Source organism: Anser anser, assembly GCF_964211835.1.
Source record: "Anser anser genome assembly, chromosome: 16".
In the NCBI taxonomy this organism is placed as follows: Eukaryota; Metazoa; Chordata; class Aves; order Anseriformes; family Anatidae; genus Anser; species Anser anser.
In genome coordinates, this window is record NC_139737.1 from 4058629 (window position 1) to 4080763 (window position 22135).

General features: G+C 42.1%; 1 protein-coding gene across 4 annotated transcripts in view; it reads right to left on the reverse strand.

Moving 5' to 3' along the window:
* The window catches only part of CDH4 (cadherin 4), a 660054-nt gene that overhangs the window by 88593 nt on the left and 549326 nt on the right, over positions 1-22135 (reverse strand). For all 4 annotated transcript variants that reach the window (XM_083801443.1, XM_083801444.1, XM_083801442.1 and 1 more), the window contains 2 exons: positions 9967-10122; positions 2590-2734 (listed from right to left, as the gene is read on the reverse strand). In XM_083801443.1, the coding sequence (XP_083657569.1) occupies positions 2590-2734; positions 9967-10122 (301 nt within the window). The remainder of the gene's footprint in view (positions 1-2589; positions 2735-9966; positions 10123-22135) is intronic.

Consider the following 22135-nt stretch of genomic DNA (forward strand, 5'->3'; position numbering starts at 1 on the left):
AGTTCGAGCTCCATATGTCCCTTCTCCTTTTTTTAAAATCTGGGCAAAATTCCTACTGACTTCAAACAGACATTGGCTGCTCATACTAGCTGCCCTCAGAGCCAGCATTTATCTGGGATACTAACACTCCAGTTACTTTTCTCAAAAAAGGTGTACAAAATCATGAAGAACTTTGCAGATACTATGCTAATCGAGGAATACTGCACTTTCAGTCACAGCCATTATAAAGGGGCATATGGAAGATGTGAGAAATAACAATTGCACAGGATGTCCAGGGAAGCATTTTCAGTCCTCAGGCATACTTCAATGCCAATGAATAGTAGAAAATGAATGCTGAACTCCTGTATCACATAATAAGATTTTTTAGTTTGCTTGAAGCAAATCTCTACTTCCTACATGGATATGCACACGTATGCATATATATTTATAGGTGCATATGTAACTTAATTTTGAATCAATATTGAACACATTTTGCTGCCACCTCTAAGATTATACAATGTCTTTCATTTGTTGACCATTGCCGCAAATAATGTTGAATTCTGGCTGCCTATTTTTCCTTTTGCAAAGACTCCTTGGTTATTACAATACTCTGAATCATCTTGAACTATAAAGAAGCTTCTGAATCTCTGCAAGATCTATGCTTAGCTAAATACACCGTCTAGATTTGCGTCTACGCAGAACAGGGATACGTAACTTTGAGGTAAATGAGGAGTGCGCAGACTTTCACAGTAAGTATATAACCTCTCTATCATTTCTCTCAAAGACATAACATCATGTTTATTGCCAAGTACATGGAATGAAAGCCTCAGATTCCCAAATTCCCAGGTGGTTCTACAAAAGCAAGGAACAGAAATTCAATACTAATATAAACCTTTAAAAGAATACCGATTAAACAGGAAAGTGGAGAAAAAAACAAATACATCAAAGACAAATGTAATTGCTTTTGAATAAAACCAGATTGCTTTCTACCTACCTGCCTTAAAGGCAGACACACCAGCCTAGGATACAGAATACCAAAAATCACTGCTGGAAGCAGAGGCACAACCATTTTGTAGGCAAAGGTATCCTATTCTGATTTAATAGCTCAAAGGCTTATCTGGATTTCAAACAAGAGGATGCAATTTACTGCTTCTTTCACACAAATGAGCAGAGCTAGTTAAAACATCTGGGAACACTTTGAATATTGATTTGTCCTAGAATAAGATGTAAGAAATTTGATTTGCTATGGAAATGTATTAATCTTCCAACCTTGGTACGCTGCAAAGTGGCCTTCAAGTGAAAGAAGGAAAAGTCCTCCTGGACGCTGCCATCTGAACGAGCAGCTCAGAGACTTCCCACATCACCTCTGCAGACACGATTTGGAGCAGCACTTTGAAGCCTGGCATGTCACCACCCAAAGCATATCAGGAAGGAAGCTGTACATATATTCTTTCCTCAAAAATAATGCCACACGCTGTCCCCAGTACGTGTCACCACAACAGCCTATTCCTCACAATGCTGAAAGACAATCAATCACGGCTGCAATTCACCTTGTTAAAAATAGTGGCCACTGGAGACTTTTCAATGACACCTCAGGCAGTGGAGAAGCCATGACAGATGTTTGCTGCCACAAAACAAAGTCACGTGGCATCTAATCCCTCTGCTGAGGATCAGTTTATCTTGGAAAAATCTCACGCGGATTTCAGGAGATGTACTGAAGTACCGGTGACAGTTTTCAAAATAAAATTTCAGCTTAAGTAATGAATGCATTCAGAGCAGTTATGTTCAGCAACAAGCTAAAACCACCCTGGTTGCCATATTGGTAACTGTTCAGCTCTGCTGCACTTAAATAACAAATCAACAATACAGTTGAAAAGAAGACATTAAAGTCCCTTACAACTGTGTTTTTCCAAAGATATAAACATATTCATGTAAAAATCATCACTCGCATTCTGTGTATAGCTTACATCCTCACTAACGCTTCACTCATAATTTTTCTGAAAATCTGCCTCAGATTTTTTCTACATTTTACCCTCTGTAAGAAAAATCCATAGGAATGGAGGATGACCCAGCAATTTCAGTGGGAACATTCCCACTTCAATAGGTCTGCATCATGCCCAAATAAGACAGTAATTCCTTTACACCCTGGGACGCAGACTGTACTGAAGGCTCTGGGTGTCAGATACAGAGTTTGTAAATGACTAAATTAAATACCAAGGAGTCAGATATTCAGCATTTTGGGCACAGGGTCAGTGAATGGTCACAGCTGGGTTTGCTTTCTGTTCTTTGTAGTTAGAATATGCACCTGCAACAAGCATATGGGAGAGGCAATACCAAGCATTACTCTACACAACTGATGCTTTCGCAAAGTCCACATCTAGAAAGGGGCTACCAGGATCCAGGTTCCCTCTAACCCAAGTTTGCACTTTCTCTGCATCAGGAGAAAGAGATACCAGCTAAATCATTCTCATCTCCATCAGTCTTCAACAAAGGAGCAAGCAACAGAAAGCCTCTCTTTTGTGTTCCCTCTACTTCAAGAGCAGGCAAAGCCACCAAGTCAGATTAATGTTTGAAAGCTTGTGATAACTTTAAGACTTTTTTCAACCGTACCTGGTTTAGAGCCTTCATCAACAGATCCATTATAGACTTGGTTTATAAACTCCGGTCTGTTGTCATTCATATCAATCACATAGATGTAAAGGTCAATAGGATTCTCCACTTTGTTTCCATTCATATCCACTGCATGAGCCCGGAGCTGGGAATAAGCACAATGAAAGCATAATATCAGCAATTGGATTTGTTGCAGAATGAGAAACCATGCTTCGTAAGAATTGACTTCACTTCATAAGTACTTTCTCAAAATTGAACTAAGAGGGTATCTAATTCCAGCAGAAAGCACTGACGTGGTTTCCATCTGAACTTTACACTCTACAGTTTTTCAAGGCTTAACATAATATTGAAATAATATTTTAAAATATTGTCAGTGGAAACACGTTAAGTCTGGTGCAGTGATGCTATCCCTTCACTGCTAATAGATCACTCTGTTTTAATTTTAAGACATGGTGAACCTTGTCTGACAAACTGAAGAGCAAATTTTGTTTAGTTCCAAACACAGTGAGGAAATGAGATTGACTTGAGAGGTTTCTTATGGGGACCTGCAGCCTTTCATATGCACAATAACAGGGATTAATAAACGAAGAGATTTCAGAATGGCATTAGTATTGTTTATTCTTTGTTTAATCACAGTCTCTAGTCTCAGCAACAGCAACTAACCCCATCACTTTATGCACCGAAAGATATAAAACCAGTCCCTTTCCCTCAAATGACGGGAGCCCCTGTGGCACTAAAAATGAAATATTTTCTCCGGCTTAACTAAAGTATCAACGATGAAGCATTACAGTAACCAGAGCCACAGTGTTAAGTCCCCAGCTAAAGTGGAACTGCAGCTTTATCTTATTAGCAATAACCATCAGTAATAATGCTGGAAAACAAGAGCATCTGTTTTCTGAACAAAAGGGACAGCTACAGCATGTCAAAATGAGTAATTAATAAAACAAAGCAATCAACATTAGACTGGAACAATCGGTAATCAGGTGAAAAAAATGGATAGCTTCCTCATTCAAGGGAACAGATGGCTACTCTAAATGGTGTGAGCACTGAACGTCGCTGCCGGCTTCACGAAAAAGAAGACAAGCGAAGAAAGAGCTCCGTGGCCCCTGGCTTTGGGTGGGCAGCGGAGGGACATCTGCCTTGGCAGGGGTGCTGCAGATGTTGTTAGTTGCCCCTCTTCGCTTGGATAGTGGGCAGGGACAGGGGACCTTAAACACCTGCGTGCTCCAAGCCCTGTGAGCGTGGCGATAGCCAGCAGCCTGTGGCTGCCGAGCAGTGAGGGCGCTGGTCCCTGCCAGCACCAGCCCGGGCCATCGGGATGCTGCTGGCGTGGGAGCTCCTGTGCCACGGAGGTCTCCAGCTCCTCTGATGCGTGACGAATAAATGTGCTAATTGTATTAGCACTGGTTCCCGGCTTCCACTTCCCTGTGCCCGTGATTGATTCAACTTTCTCCTTCATGTATGGCATTCAGAAGTCCAGAGCTTAACAAAAGGAACTGCACGCTGTTATGATGGGCTGGATTAACATTTAATCAAGCAAAGAGAACAAACTGCCACGTGAAACAGGCTGAACGAAGAACATTTTTTAAAGGAACTTAAGAAGCACTTTTTCTTTAAAGACTGAAGAAGTCTGGCTTCATTTTCAATACAGGATGTACCATTTGTATTTCTTGATTTGTAATGCTCTTAATATCTGCATTTCTTGCCGGAATATAAACTGCTTTGACTCCCACCTGTTGAGCTATCCTTCATCATGTCAGATGTAGCAATTCAATAACTTTACAAGTCAGAGGTCAGATTGCCTTTGAAAAAAAGTAATTCGGAGCTAAAATTAAAGTTATTATCTTCAAACTGAGGCAGCACTGGGCTGCCTCTTGCTGTATTTCCAGGAGCGGAAATGGCTCCATTCAGAGATAAAGCAGAGAGCAAGGCTGATATCTTTCCCCTAAGATCTGACTCTCCCCCTGCAAATTTTTAATTACATTTGACAGCTTTTGTTTGAAACCTCCAGGAGTAAGGAATTTCTCAGCAATGCACATCTATCTGCTTATTACACTTAGCACACGTTGCCACGAACAGGGTACTTACTGCCTGCGCTCAAGGAAAGAAAAATTTCAGTGAGCAAGGCTGCAGGAATCTCCCCCACCTGCACTGAGCCAGCACCAGCACCTGGCTGTGCTATGGGAGGCAGGATGGTGAGTGGTGACCTGGGCACCAGTGTCCTAATTCATGGCATTTGGGCAGCCAGGAGCATGGCGCTCATCTCGCTCCCCACCCCAGTGCAGCAGACCCTGCGCCTTCTTCCTGCCCCTTTTTTGCCTCATTTCAATGAACTTTTCCTCCTTTTTTTTTTTTTTTTTTCCCTCTTGTGCTTGCTTGCGTGAATTTTCTCTATGAATATTCTTTAACAAATCTTTGTGGTAATGTCTCAGTATCATTTCACACGTTACTCTTCTGCGGTCAGTGCCAACTGCAGCAGAGGGAAATGTGGTGCTTGAGCCAGAGAGTGGAATATAAGCTGTGCTCAGCAGGAGGTCTTCCTCATTAGAGACCATTCCTAATTAGAGACCCCTCCCAGAGGAGGGAGCAAAGGGAGATGGACTCCAACTCAGCAATCTGCCCACTGAGAAACAAGCTGTACCTCCAAGGCAGATCAGATACTACATTCCCCTTCCTTAATTCATCTCCCCTGTCCTCAGGCCCTGCTCTCTGTATTCATCTTGCATCCTCAATCCGGACAACGCTCTTCTTTTTGGAGTCATTCTTTAGATGCTAAGATAGGGATCATTTGTGCAAGGCACGAGCCTAACAAGGTGCTCAGCAGAGCAGGCTGCAGTCTGCTCCCACCAGTACCCAAGTCGGTGCTTTGGAGGTAGGACGGGAGGCATGAAAAGCAGGTGCACGCGAGTGCTTCTCCATAGTTCGTGACAGTGGGTAAGGCACAAAAGGTGATGGCTCTGCTCAGTCAGACACAGACATTACTTGGAGCTGGAAAAAACAGCTCTGAAAAAGCCAGTGAGCATAGCCTGGACCAGAGGACACACACCACGCACAGGTGTGCACAAGTGTTCACAGGGAAGCCGATGGGTAGCTGGAGATACAGCTAAGAAACACTTATAAAGTTAGCTTGAAATATTTACACTGTCCCTAAGAGGAAGAACATGACAGGAGTAGAGAAGGAATAAATAATAAGTGAAACACCATGCAGAGGATTCTTAAAAATTAATACAGGTATAGCCAGCTAATCCTTAGTCGGTGTACGCTGTACACCAGCCAAAGAGCAGGCTCAATATTCTTTAACAAACATTGTTTAAAGGTATGACAATTGTTGCTATCATATTCAGCAGCAGCTACCACAGGTCTCTGAGGTTTTTCTACTGACAGTTTCCCATGTAAATGTAGCTGTTGGCATACAAATGATTCAGTATCATGATTATTGATTACACTGGAGGCTGGTGGTATCTGAAGGTAGTTAGTCAAAGTCAACACAGTGAATTGTGCTAAATATGAATATTACTTATGCACTAATACTACTAATACAAATATATATTATCAATCAGTGACAGGGACTCTAAGCAATAAGCATACAATGTCATGCCTAATTTGTGTGCTCTTAATTGTGATTAAAAGTGCAAATTAGGACATTGTGACACAAATGGCTGGCATTACTCACTAGAACTTGGTTAAAAATACTGGAATTAGCTCTTGTATCCCTGAATTTTGAGAGATCTTTTTTGTCTCCTTGCACTGGAAATAACTTTCTCAGACTATAACTAACCTGTCCTGCTCCAGCCATTTCTGAGACAATATTTCATTAGTCTGATGCTGAAGGCATACATGTGTCTGGGATTGGATTAGGACTTGCTTTAGAGCTCCCCCATAATGTACATTACTTGGGTACCATAAGCAATGACTGCTTAATGACACGTTGATGTTGATGGCTTTTAAAAACAAAGCTTGCAAAACATCTTTGGAAAACTAACCTGCCAGTTTGCTATCCCTAGCACTTGCCAGGCCTAAATGCAGCTTGATATGAAACCCGTGTGTGGATCAGAAAAGACATTCGGAGTCACTAATTCAGTCACCAGTACAAACAGGGCTTTGGGAACTCAGCTAAATAAGGCCAAGAGAGCTCATGCATATTAAATATTACTACCTGCCGAAACTTACTTGGCATGCAATAAACATGAAGGGCTGACTAGAGCAGGAGAAGCAATAACAAGCCGTGCCTGCCGCAGTGAGACGGGGTGAGCTGGCGCTTGTGCTGGGAGCGCGCCCCGAGGCTGTGTTCCTGCACACGCAGCTCCCAGCAAACCGCTCGGCACAACACGCGCTTCTGCAGCACAACGTGGTGCTGGTTAAGTGGCTGCAAAGCCCTTCTCATTTTTTCCTGATCATATTTGCAGCTGACACTGCATCTGGGATGTCTGCAAGGTCCCCGGAGAGTTTGCACTCTGTTTTCTAGTGCAGACGAGAAAACAGATGAGGCCAAAATGCGGCTGAACTCGCGATCTCTGCCCCTGCCAATTGTGCTGGTGAAGTTAATGCAGGGCTGCTAGCGCACGCTGCACCTGGGCAGACAAAGCAAGTCCCGGAGGAATATATGTCTCTGCATACATCAAACTCAGAATGATCCTCCCTAAAAGTTCATGAAAACGTATGGGGAAGTTCTGCTAGAGAACTGAACTAATTAGAAAACATCCATTTCTCCCTAGGGAAAAGGTTAGGTTTCATCAGACAAATGGCTTGCTAAATGTGGGGAGAGTTAAAACACTCGTATTTTTAAAATGGTAGTCCTGAAGCAATGCAGATAATTATGCATAAGAAAATATGTGTTGAGAATGTAGGAGTTAATGAAACAGAACTCTTCATATGTAGCCTCACAAACACTTGCAAATTATTATTATTATTTTTATAATTAGATTCTAGATTACCTGGGAATGAAAGCAATGAGGACAACACTCAGCAGTGACAGAGATGCTGAACAGGCTTCATTCTGTTTAGGACTGCAAAAAAACCTGAGGTTGTATAAATACCCCCATCTGCAGCCTGAGCCGCCAGCCCCTGCGCTGCTGCGGACCAGGGGCAGTGCCCGGAGCTCTGCTGCCAGACTTCACCACTCGAGGGTTAGGTCCAGAGCTACTAACCAAGCTAACAAAATCTCCACAGCAGATGTCAAACCAACTTAGAGATGGCCAAGCTTTACAGTCGGGATCCAAGCCTACACCTAAGTCGCTGTTTTATCTGTATGAGCCTAGCTTCAAGTCTGTCTGCCTTTCAGTTAAGGGCTTGGCTATTTGAAGTGACATTTATTAACCAACTTCTCTGAAACTTGCAACAGCCAAGACTTGGGACTGTATCTTCTTTCTGGAGGCTGGCTTATTTTTTCCAGCTTCAAGGATCATCCACTCCTACTGTAAGTTTCTTCACTAGTGCTTGGGTCATTGCTTTGGAGATGGTGTATTTATACATGCTTTGTAAAGGATTATTAAACGAACAATTGATGATTCAGTAAACCATCAATCAATTGCTCCTGAGGCTAAAGGATCTAAAGGTTGTTTACAGCCATGACTAAAATGATCTCCATCACCTTCTACTGCTTTGCTAACAAAGATTTTCTATCACTCACTATTCTTGTCTATAAGGTCTCACAATGTATTTATCAGCTATTCACTCTCCATAAACTATAAATTCCTGTAACCTTCAGAGTGTGAATATGCTTTCTTGTGCCTGGAATTGCCAGTTCAAGGTTTTTGTAAGGAACAAAAAAGGCTGGGAATCCTGCAGCGTGCACGAGGCAGACTTACCAGTTGCCTTTGCTAAGGTGAGAATTCAGTCTACTGAATTTCCCGTAACCAGCAGATTAACTTTGTTATTATGGCATTGCATGATTTGTTATTACAGGGGACAAAATCTTTTTCATCTTATTTTTTTTTGACTGAGAATGTCCATTACTAGACATCATAGCGGCTCCATCAAAAGTGTTAACTTGTGCATTGTATTATCGACTACACTGTTATAATAACCTGGCACTGCCGAAACAATATCAACAATGATAAGATGACACACAGAGTATCTCAAATATTTCTTTTTCATAACAATCTCTCTTCATATTTTCACAGGCGCAAAAAACCAAAATAATTGTTCTTGTTCACAGAGGATAAAATAATTTTCCTTCAGATTCTCTTTTACCCAGGGGAAATCTCTTTTTCCACCCAACTAAAGAGGTAATCTATTTTCTTTATCCTTCCACCCCAGTCCAGAAGCTGTGTCAACATGGTTAACTGGATACCTGATAAAGCTGACAGAATGTGCATCTCCGACGGAGCAGTTAGGAATATGGTGTCACTGGAAGTGACCCGTACCGTTTCACTGACATTACAGCATCCCTGGGAACGGCTATTACGATGCCAATAGATGTGGCTAATGCTGATACAAAGCAATCCATGAAACAACCTTTCACAACCACTCTGGGAAACAACTAAGGCGTAGAAGCAGGAAGTGCTTGAAATTTTACGGGGCTATCATGCAAGGTGCAACACTGCTTTTAAAGCAATTTGTGAGACTGGATGCGCTGTGCAATTATGCCATGCAATATATGGGCTATGATTTATATCAATACATAATGACCAATTGCACTCTAAGTATTCTGCAGGTAGTGCATTTTATCAACTAGGGTAGTGTAAGGCAGCACTTTTGAGTGTAATTAATCTTAATTAATTCCCTCATATTCAATATTAGCCTATCTGCATATTTAAAAACCTATCTGACACACCCCCATCATACTTCCTGAACATCTCCTAGTGATTTAAAATGAAAAATGACTATGCCAATTATTGAATGTTTAACTGCAGTAATGATTCCTAAATTGGTAGTTTCCCAAGACACGCTAATGTAGCGGTTGGTTTCTCATGGTTTTGGGGGGTTCGCTCCACAGACAAATTTGCAGGGATTTAATAAGCTGCATGAAGTTTCACCACTTTATACAAATGACTGTAACCTTATTTCAGAAAAGGAGAAGGAGATTGGTTTAATGCTGCTTTGCATTGATGCGGCTGATAAAGCAAGGGCAGGTTACGCTGAAGGGAAGCAGAAACAAAGCTAACATCTCCACACACATACACAATTGCTCCAGCACAGATGGCACTGAGACTTGTGGTGTTAGTTAACCTTGTGCACCTCTGCAATCAGCTCCTCAGAGCTTTGCTAATGCAGAGAGCCAGTCCAAACTGGTAACTGGGCTCTGCTTTTGCACGCAGATCCCAATATTCTCAAAGCTGTGTGTTCCTAAACAAGATGAGACTCCCCGAACCCAGCAATTCTGTGAATCTAGGTAAAACCCAAGATGCATTTTTTCTCTTGGCATCTCGCGCTTACATGGTAGGAAGCTCTTTCTTCTCTGTCCATCGGGCGAGTCACATACATCCTGCCAGACACAGGGTCAATGCTGAAGACTTCCATCGGCGGCTGGTCGGCTCCCACTCCAGTGATGCTGTACCTGATATGGATCTCTTTGTCCTTATCGGAACGAATCTAGATGAAACAACAAAGACAGCAATCAATAAGTTTTGGACAAAAGCCATATGGATGTTTAAACAACTTTAAAGATCTGAGCCTGAAAGCTGCATAAATGTAATACTGCTGTCAATTTTGACAAGGGAGCTGTACGCCGAAGGTTTGGAAAAAAGCCAGTAGAAGTGTATTCCACATATTTTCAGTTATTTTTCTGCTCTTTTATTCATGATGATTCTCTAGGAATCATTGAAATTCTGACTTTTTGCCTTAGATGTAGAAGAATCTATATGCAGAAAAAATGCCATTTACTTGTCATTGAAACCATAAGCTTCTGAAAGTGTCCAAATTGTTCAGCTATACCTGGTGTCTCATAGCCATTAATCACTTCCCAAAATGCTCTCTGCTGTCTCCCCCATCACACTCTTGTTCCCTGTAACCGTGCACACAACCACTCCCATGACATTTGGAGAGCAGAGCTGCTCACTCCTGCTTTGTCCAGCCCTGCTGGCTTGATGAGGCTAGGATGGGAATGCCGGGTGGGACGTTACCATTTCATTTGACTATTTGTTGAGGAAAAATGCATTTGGCACATTGCTTTTGAAACTCCTTCCCTCCCATGCCTTGAGAAACACGACAAATCAAATACAGCTTGATGAATTACAGGAACCTTGGATTCAGAGACAAGAAAATAAAAAAGGGAGGTTAATATGTTGTCCTAGCAACCCTGACTATCTCTTTAAAACCAAATTTAATTTTCTGATCAAATGCTGAAAGAAATTCTTGCAACACCATGACTATTCCTGAAACAAAGTGCAAGGTACAAATAAATTACCACCCCCCCCCACCATCACAAAGTGTCTTGGCAGCATAAAAGTGGTGTATTTTTTTCCCTAACAGGTCTATGAATACAACAAAGTTGTGGGCGGATAATAGAAATCTTGTAGCTGAGGGCACGTTAGCATCTCTGCTCTGGCAGCTGCTAGGTGGGCTCAGCAGGTTGCAGGAGGCCCCCACGCCCCTGAAAGCAGCCCCAGTCTGGGGAGCAAAGGTGTCTTCCCCGGGAGCAAAGGGTTGGGACGGGGCCGTGGGCTGCTCTTGCACTCCTCCCACATACGACTTATCGTTATTTCCTCCTCTCCCGACATGGGAGGCTGGCAAGATGCTGAACGCGTCGGTGCAGAATCACACCAGTTCCCCCAACAAGCATCTCCAAGAATCTCCTCTGATGTTTTTGTCCAGATCATTACCAAGCTTGTACGCTGGTTTCTTTGCACTGCCTCCACTGAGCAGCCTGCTCCCGTTAACAGCTAATAATGTCAGTTATTGCTAGGCACAGCCAGGATTGATCCGTGCTGCACCCACACTGCTGGAGCTGAAGGTCAGGGAATACAGACAGTTTCATCTGTCTTTTCTCTACAGGATTCACTGCTTGTTTAGGCTGTTAGTACCAAGAAAAAACTGGACGTGAACTTAAAAGAGATACTGGGGACACTGGGAATGTGCCCTTATGTTGCACACAAGCTTATATGGGTTTTTGTGTGCCTGATGGGTATTTGTAATACAGACACAAGTAGACAGGCAAGAATCCAATTTTCATTAACAAATCCGTGGGTGAAAAAGGGTATATTAAAATTAAGCTTTGCTTGCACAACTGTGGTATTAATGATGGCAACTGGCTCCTCAGTTCAATAACTGCAGTCTATAGTCCCCATTTTTAGAAAGTCAGCTTTCACCCTGTCAGGTAGGCAGGACTGAAAATTGAATTTATGTGAATGTCTGTGCAAATGAATAGCTCAAGTCAGGAGTTCAAGCTCTAACCCACTATGTATGTGTTTGCAGCTACGCTCAAGGTAAGAGAAAATGTAGAAAGCCCCATCCATGCTCCAGCTTTGAGCCCGTGTGGGGTTCCAACATTAGAAATTAAGAGAAAAGAACAGAAAAGGGTAACTCGGGACACATAGTTGTGTGCATGTCTCCATCAACGCACCTGTATCAAGGTATCTGCATGTTTCCTGACCTGTCCAAGGTATCTGCACATTCCTCCTGAAGCCAGGATGGTCTTCCCAGGTCTGGCCTCCACCCCCAACTCCAACTCCAACCTGGCTCAACTACAGCTACGACTCGAGTACAAGCACTGAACAGCAAACCAGCCTCCCTCCCAGAACTAAACTGGAAGTAATTTTAACCTGAATCATGGAAGGGGAGAGTCTGTTAGTTCTTCATGGACATTTTTATGCTCTATTTCCTGTTGCATATAGTACCCAGATCCCATTGTGATAGAAGCATTAGAAATGCATAGAGAGAGACAGAAACATGGAAAAGGAGGCTAGATTTAAATATTCAGTGCTAAAGGCACTATATTTTATTTTCAGGAAAGAGAGATAAACAGAAGCTCTCTAAGAAAGCTATGTACAGTTTAATAAAGTGCATGCTATAGGATGTCCTTGCAGCACTTTATTAGCATTAATAGGGTCTAAGCTGTCTGTATGTAAATCACTGCAGATCTAGGAGATGAAATATATCACAAGACCCACACAACTTACCCAATTACGCTAAGAAAAATACATGAGATGATTATACTGCATTGAGCAAAACAAAGATAGGTAAATACGTTGCAAATATTCAGCAATGACTCATTATTTGTTGTTAACTGCCAGCGTACTACAACGGTTTGCTTGTTACCTGTGCTTAATTCCATCGCCATTAAGAACACAAGGATGTGAAGTGCTCAGAGAAAACACGTGAGTAGCATTTGTCACAGGAAGTTGCAAAGACCATTGACAATGAAGCATAGTACGTATTACTACCAGGGAGATATTCATCGCACAAAAGCACACGCTTTTTATATTGGAACATGTTATTTTAGTGCTTTTAATGAGATTTTTAAAAAAGATTTTTTTTTTATAGCAATCCTGTAACATTTTGACCAAAAGTTTCATTTGCATAATTCCCAGGGTGCAATTTAGTAAATCTTGTTGAGAAGTTAAGAACATTATCTGAATACAATGTAAGGTTTACTTCTTTTGTTGAAACCATTACTGGAGCAGTTTACCATAATAATAATAATAATAATAATAATAAATCTCTATTCCCAAGAAACTCACTAGAACAGGAGAAAAAATTACTGGTCGGGGAGAATTTACTAGCTCAGGAGAGAGTTTCTTTTTCATTCATTTATGCCTGGGAAGTGAGAAGATGGCAACATATCCATATTATAATATTCTGACTGGAGAACATACAGATGAATTTTATTCATTTACCTTTCATGTTATAATGCAGTCAATAGCTATGCGGATTTCTGGGTTATAAAGCAGAAGGCAAAAGGATAGTTTTCCTTAGCTGTATTTATACATTTTTCACTCAGAGAACCCTTAGAGCTTCGAGATTCTCCAGTGCCAGGCATGGTACAACCCTGTGTCTAATGCCGCGAGCCAGGTTGATGCCTCATGAATGTCATAAGAGAACTGTGCTTGTGAAGCAGCTTTTACTCTCAAAAAGACCTCTCTGGGATGAAGCTCAGATTAGACTGCTATACTGGTGAGGAAAAACACCCCAGAGAGAAGGCAATTTAGGGTGGAAGATGCAATCCTCCATCTTACTGTATCTCATGAACACAGGTGAAATTTTCCATGCGAGCATCCTGGGAAGCAGAGTACCCTTCTGTGCTGGTAGATACACACAGAGCATTGGTACCCTGCAGCCTCACAGCTGGAGGGTGAAGTAGGGGCCTGGCCTCCAAGAATTGATGCCCCAGCCAAAACAGAGCCCAAAGGTGGCAGCCAAAGTTTGCAAGTGAGGATGCCAAGAGCCTGACTCAGCTCTTGTTTCTATAGAGTGATCCCAGAAACAGGAGAAATCAGAGTGATTTCACAGATGGGTATTTTCCACTGCAGGTTCTGATATAATAACTAACGTGTGTGAAAATGAGCATTGCAGATCTTGAGATAAGACAGAGCTAAACCCTTCAGTGCTGGCTTGCTGCTTTGTAGCAATGTCACATTTAGATGGGCTTGAAAAGCAGCCAGCTTGTGACACAGGATTGCATCCCACTTTTACAGATAAAATCTTAGGGTTCGTGCATCTCTGCCAGCGTTTAACGTGGAGCTAAACTGTTCTCACAAGTTTTACTGGCAAGCAGAATTTCCACTGATGAGCTTCTCTGAGGCACCAGATTTTATCCCTCCGTTTTGCTCCTGCTGATCCATATCCATTTTGTACTCTTAGCACCACCATCCCTTGCTGCTGTGCCCTGAATTCACAAATCCTCTCATCCCGGCAGCTGACAAGAAGAACCACAGGGAACGTGGACCACTGAAAGTTGCGTGGTCAGCACACTGGAGAACTCCAGCGAGTCCATGAATTACATAGGTTTTGGAGCATGACACTGCCAGAAAAAAGTGGCTCAGCAGAGGTTGTTTAAAGAGTAGTAAGGGAAGTGCCTGGAAAGCTAGGAAAGGGGGGATGTAGGGAAAGGCTGAACAAAGGAGGGCAACTGAGCCTACAGAGAGAAGACGGGGGCTGTACCAACAGCATTCCTGTACGTAGCAAACTACATTTAGAGGACAGGAATAATCTCGTGTTTATTCCTCTCTTCCAGATATCCAGAGTTTTTCTACAGTTTTCAAACCACTATACTGATAGTGGGTTGGGGCCCAATTTAAGTAACACAGCAAAAGGAAGAGCGTGCGTGCAATTGCAATGAAAAGGATCATGTATTTTATCCTTGTGAATGTGCAAAACAACCTTAGTTTAATTTATTTTTTCACAACCTCTTCTCAAATGAAAGGGAGCTGGCAACAAGCAAACCAGCCTGTTTCTTATATGGTCTCCATACCTTCAAATACGCAACTGTCTTGGAGTTTTAGGACCTATGAGTTAATGGGGCAGTGTGTGATCATGTGGGTTAGTACAATGAAATCTGATGTTGGCATTTTTATTGCAATGTAGCAAGAACCAAGCTGCAATCTAGATACACTGCTAAATCTGAGGATATATCACCTAATCATTTCCACGTAAGAGCAGGGACCTAGGACATTGGTGGTGGTTTCTCTTGTTCTCAGTTTGTGGGAATTAATGCTTGGTCTTCTGAATATTTATTAATCAAACAGTCAAGCTCTGCACAGAATTACCTTGGTGACTTGCAGTGCCTTCTGGTATATACAGGAATTTAGATGACACGATGTATTAACTATGTCCCTTTTTAAATCACAAGCAGGTTTCACTGAGCTGTACACGGTCTGGGTTCTGCCTGTCACTCTGTGATGGTAATATGTAAACTGCTGGGAATGCATCAAGAGAAAGCAAAGCAGGCAATTTATACTCTGTTGCATTTTCTGTTCACAGAGCAAGCTAAAAAAATAAATTTCCTTTAAAATACTTCAACTTGCTCTATAAGGATATGGTGTTAAGAATACCCTTCAAAAAGACTTCATTTCCCAAATCTCCCAGAGAATACTATGCAACAATTGCACTAACATGACCTGTGGAGACTAGGACCTGATTTTTTTGTTTTATAAAACCCATTATAATTATTAATGACCACATAAAATAATGTAAATGATAAGCAATAAGTGCCTTCTATTATTAAGCTGTTAGCTATTTTGCCCATTAAGAAAACCAAATTAAAATAATTGAAAACTATAATCTGTCATGCATTCAAAATGCTCCATAGAAATTCAGACAGGCAAACATATTCAAAGTCTTTAAATGAGCACACTTAAGAGTCAGTCTAAGCATTCCAGGATTGGCTCATTAATTTTAGTGGAAATATTTTAATTCAGCTACTCTTACTGCTTATTGAAATCCCTGCTAAGGACTGACTTATTTATTTTTAACTGAATCTGCAATATGTTTAAGAGTCATTTGTATAGAAGTTCTTAACTCTTATTTCACAGTTGTTTCAGAAGCCAGTAAATAGACACATCTCTAGCTCTGTTTTTCCAAACAAATTACTGCGTATTGCTTACTGAGTCACATATGGTTTCAATAAATATCTGCAGAAGTCAAATGGACAGGGAAAAATTAAGACAGATTAAGAGACCCAACCAGGTTAAAGCAATATTTATGAACTTCTGTTCCCTTTTGTCAGACCTGCCAATGATCATCCCAAGCTACTTCCCAGAAAGAAAAAAAAAAAAAAAAAGGAAAACAAAAGATCCTCTGAAATACTTCAGCTGTCTTCAGAGAAAACAGAGTCTATTCGGCACCTTGCAAAGAGGCTGCTTTGAGATGGCAAGGGCAGCTATCAAGTTTGACTAAAAGGAAAGCTTCCATTAACTACAGCACTGGGCTTAGCAGCAGCCTGCAAGTCTGTATCCACTGCTGGACAAAACTCCTGTCAATTGAGCTAAATTCCCCCTGCTGGCACTATTTGCAAACAAGGTTAAGTAGGAAGAGAACTCTATTGGCAAAGAAAGACAGGATGGAAATGCAACACATATTTATAATTGTGGGTTTCTTCCTTACCCCAGCTGGGACTGGTTTCATCTCATATGTAACTTTCTAAAAACTTTGTGTCTGATCTAACATAGACAAATGAACATGTCAGAAAAAACACTTCCAGAAGAAAATCCATCCTCTTGCCTTAAGCACTTCAGTATCCGTGAAATTTCCTGGAAGAAGTGATTTTCTGTTTCCACATATTATAGAGAGAAAACCCAGGACTACACTTAGACTCGATGCCTAATTTTTCCATGGTTGAAATGCACTGTGATGAATGCTGCTCTTTATGCACTTACAATCAGCATTTAGCTACTGTCATTATTACTATGCAAGAGCTTAAGTTTCTTCCTCTTCTTTTATAGAATGCGAATCCAAAGCCAAACTGTAAAAATGCTTGCTTTGTCCTAATGGCTGGATGTCTTTCATGTCAGGTTGTATTTTCCTCTGCTCCTATTGAAATTTTTGTAAAATGACATAATGTATCTATTTTGATGATAAAACAGGGTAAAGCTAATATGTCAGAGATATTAAAGCTTTCATTTAAGTTATTGATGTAACTGACGATGCAGCCTGCACTAGGGAAAGAAATGAAGCTACCAAGTGTTCAAACCCTAAAGAGAAACCATCTCTCACTGCCTGGCTCCCTGTGTGGCCGGGTTCCGTCCCTACAGTCCGCAGGGGAACCCAATTCCCTTCCAGCTCATCTGCTTCTTACCACGAGGAGTTTGCTCCCACTGCACTGACCCCGCAAGTGCTTGGCTAAAGCAATTCACCAAATGTTCAGCTGCGGAAAGCTTCCAGCCTTTCACAGGTCCTTTGGCTCTCTGGCGGCTGCCTCTGTCCAAGGGCTGTTGGCCAAAGCAGCAGCTCCCTTCAGGCCAATTACATCCATGTGGATCCGTTTCTCCAGAGCTTTCCCTATGCCCATCGGTAGCTTTGATAGTCTTTGCTCCCTCTCTCCCTTCCAGGCTTTTTGAATTGTTTATCAGTGTTTTTCTCCTGTACCTGGAGGAAGATGTAACATCGAGCAGATGGAGAACAGGAGAATATAAATCAGGCTCAATAAGGAGACCGTGATGCAGCAGGAAAGGAGACTTTCTGCCTGTGGTCCTGGCCAATAACCATGTGTGACCCCAAGCGCGAGTACAGGATGAAAATGAACCTGTCAGACTCACAGACCAATTTAAAACCACCATTATTCTTCTTGGGATAAAAGTGAAATAATGATCCTCTGGCCTAGGAAGCCTAATTTCTCACGTGATCAGATGAGCCGCGACAAGCTGAGAACACCTGGTACGCAGCTCTGCAACTGGGCTCAGGATCTGCTGCATTTAAATTTTGATTCCATCCATGCTGCAAATGCAAAGAATTTGTTTTAGCGTGAATCCTCTGGATGCAATGAGACTGAGGTCTGCAGGATTTACATAACACTCCAGCTGGGCCAAAGCTTCCAAGTGGTGACTTGGGACTGAGAGCAGCTAAGACAATGCCAGCGCTGCCAGGTCTCTGTCTTTACCAGCAAAAACTCAGTAAATTGCAATTTGTTGCGTGGTCTTCATGATTAAATAATTAAGCAATTTTCATTACTCGCTATTATGAAGGTTAAGAAGCTAATGTGTCTGTATCAGGGACTGGCCAATGCTAATGGATCTTCCACAGCCAATGATAACTGATACGGTAGAGTAATTTCTAAAGCAACATGTGCTTCTCTTCAGGCCCTTTGCAGCAAGCTTGGGTTTAAAGCACTCCGCTGTGGAAATGCTTCAGACTGCAGCAAGGTGAGCGAGAGGGAGGAGAGTGGCGGTGATGGGAAGAGATGATTACAGATCAGCAGAATACCGCCACGTGACCAATGTCTTATCACTGCCAGAATGGTGATAGCAGAAGCAACAAAACTCGTTTTTACTAGGCTTTCTCTTATCTCTCTTACAAGAGAGCAGATTCTTCAGTGTTGTGACTGAAGGCATCCCAGTGGAGACACGCGTCTATCTGGCAAATTTTGGCCCTGAAGAACTGAGGCTGGTTCATACTGTGCTAGATGCGAGTGGCTGATATTAAATAACTGGGATTTGAACCAGATGTACAAGCCCTTCTCTGCTGTCAAGGATGCTCCATGACAAAAGGTCAAAGAAAATACCTCTGAGAGTTCAAAACACTGCCTATTCCTCCAATAAAGGAGTCATGTCAGACAATAGATCATCCCACGTAATCTATTTATGAAGGGCTACATGCTGTTATCCTAACGCAGGACATCCTGCAGTGTCTTCTTGCAACTGACCCCGCTGCTGCCTGCCACAGCTATGCCTAAATGAAGACTAAGCCAGGAAAAATAAATCACAGGAGTTTGACTTCGTCCTGATTTCTTTTTGAAGTATGTCTGCCCCTAAACCTTGTGCAGCATCTGCCGCAAAGTCAGCCTGGCAAAGAGAACCCAGCGCCCTTCCGTGTAAAACTGAGCAGGACACAGAAGGGCTCAGTGCCGAAGGTAAACGAGGGTAGCAAACAGTGACCTTCCCAGGAGTAACCTGAGCACTGCAACTAATGGCCGAAGCCTTCAGCTAGTATAAATCAGTGTAGACTCGCTGGCTTCAAACACAAGCATGTTAATTTGTTTCAGCTGCAAATCTGGTCCATGGCATTTAAAAATTAAGCTGCACAAGAGAAGAACAAGGGAAGAATGGTCTTTGCACAATCTCACACAGCAATTTAAAACAAGCAGCATTCCTCTTGATAGAACAGTGAGCTCGGACACAGGAAAAAAACACCGGGGAACAAACACACTCGTGTCCTCATGAAAAGAGTTTTTCCCAGACTCAAGGGATATAATTGGTCTTAGTATGACCTTTGCTTCTATAATGAGTGCTGGCTTTCCCCCACTGATTAGTTTTTCTGACCTTATATTGTCAAGCACTGAATTTACATTCTGCACAACACCCACAGATATTACTGATCATGGAGAAGTGGTGCTGTGGCATGATTGCGAGTGCTATTCTCAGCATAAAATTAAGCTTTTAGACCTGTCTGCAAATAGCTAACAATAGGAAACAACAATAAAAGCCTTTAGTGTGTATGTTTTGGAGAAAAATATATGCTGAGGCTCATGTTTGAGACACTACTTTGGGACACTTGCAGAGCACGATTTAAAGCTCTGCAGTTTTCAAAGTCTCGCTAATAAGTTTAATTATAGGAACAACAAACCCATTCATTTGTTCTGTAGGGCAGAGTACCCCGCACAGTGTATATAGAAGATATTTCAATGGTCAATAAATGGAACCATCAAAGCTGAGAAGGCTGAAAATGAATTTCTTCCTATGCACTACAGAAGCAATGCTAACGGGCATCATTGCAGATTTAGTCTATCATTTATTCTCCACTGAATGAAGCCAGTGTGAGATGATGTTGGTTTTAGGATTCTTATTCCCGTGTGTTATGCAACTCTCAGATGAAATACTGGATCTTCTTGTTTGCCAAATTCTGTCCATGGATGGATATATATACGCTTCGTTCTGCAACGGATAGCAGCAGCTAAGCAGGGAATGAGAGCAGCATTTTCCTTTCTGCTGAGCAAGACACCGTGAGAACTCTGTGGTCAGGAAAATCCCGCACAGTCACAACAAACAAGCAGAAGCCAGACCTGTGTCTGCACGTGCAAGCCAGCCTGCAATGCACGGCTCAGCACAGTGCCCACACGCACGTGTTTTTGGGTTTGCACGTCTACCTCCATACAGACGACCACGCACCAACAACCAGTGTAAAAAATGCTAAAGGCCACACGCACAGACCACACGTATGGCAGCTGCATTCCCCACCACTACATCACGTCTGCTTCAGAACTGCTCAGATCCACCACAAAATAATTTGCTAAGACTTGCTCCACCCTTTCGGGGCAGTCCTATGATCAGCCCAGCACCCTGTCTCCCCTTCCCGTAGCTCAGCTGGGGCCGTGCCTCCCTCCCTGCGGCTGCAGTTCCCATGCTCCTGCCCCAGTTTCAAAGATATCTTTCCCTCCGGCATGGGTTATGCTGGAACACCCATCATTTCTGCAAATCTGCTTTGTTCATTAGGGAAGGGAGATTGCCTTCTAGGAAATTTCAGACCTAGCTGAACTCTGCTTATTTGGAACATTTTCACAGCGTTGAATTTTTGGCAAATGTTTCTTTTTCATTAACTGTACTTCTGTGAGGGTTAGAGCTGAGACCCCTGCTTACTTTGACTTGAATTCACATTAGACTTATTCATATAATTTATTGATGTGCTCCTTGTCCACATGCTTTTAACACAAGGGGCAGACAGACCTGCTCAAGGACATGGCGCCATATAGAGCTTTTACTGAAAAAAAAAAAAAGAAAAAAAGAAAAAAATGCCATCAGTTCTGACATGGTTTGGAACCTTTTTCTGTCTCACTTGCTTTTATGGCACATTCAGAGTTTTTGAATTTAACCCCCTAAGCAAGGAACAGTCCTCAAAAGTCACAGGCACAGAGGCAGCCTCAAATTAATACTCCAAAGAGCAGCCTCGAGAATCTCTACAATCAGTAGTGTTCCCCTTACCCATAATTTACAGGGGGTACACATTAATTTCCTGATGCCATTTGCCTTTCCAAGCACTTCCACAAATAAAAGGAAGGTGCAAACCCCTGGCTCTGATTTTTCTGTGCAGATCTGCAGCTTAGTGGACCTGGCAAATTAGGACCGTGGATCCCAGACTGATTTGGGATTCCGGTGCTTGGCTGTCTTTTTAATTGCAGACACTCTGACAGACATACTGAATTTCTTGTTTAATTTTTTGCAGTATTATTAATTGATAATTTAATTTCCGATCTGGTGAATTACATGCAATTCCTTCACCATCAGTTAAATGACAAGTTTAGAGCAGAATAGTTTAGGTAAGCAGATTGTCAGTGCTTATGGCTGTAAGACATAATTATGTACAGCCAACTGTGTAACGCGCTTGAAAAAATTACAAGCCTAGGCACAGAAATTAAAATTATTTCAAGATGAAGTTGTACAAATACAGCTGCAAAAAGCTGCAAAATCCTATTAATGAATTCCAACTGTAGTGGGTAGTGCAGCAGGGTTCCAACCCCCACCGTCCTGCCAAAGAAAGTTTAAGTATAACACACAACGAATCAAAGGACGGATGCTTACATCTAAACACGGCTCCAGAAAACTATTTCAGCTATTATTTATGTACTCAGAAACTTCTGGGCATCAGCTGGTAACTTGGCATGATGACTCCCCAGCACGTCAAGGCAAACATTAAACGCTAAATTACCATATGTCAGCTTAGGGTAGTTAATAATTCTACCACATCTTGGACAACTTGAAGGCTTTTCTGAAACTGCTGTCAAATCGAATCTTTCCTTCGATCAATAAAGCAGCACAATGAAATCCACTATTTGTAGTGTCTGAAAGAATAGATTAGCAAACTACAGTAAATGCAACTGGCAGGGACTAATTCCATTTCTTAACCAGAGATCCCAAATATGAGTACGAGTATTCCCAGTGGTTTCAGCATGCAGCCCACGTGAAGGAACGGGATCACCTAGGTACTTCTCTGTTACGTGCACCTCTGGTTTGCTACTAGCCCC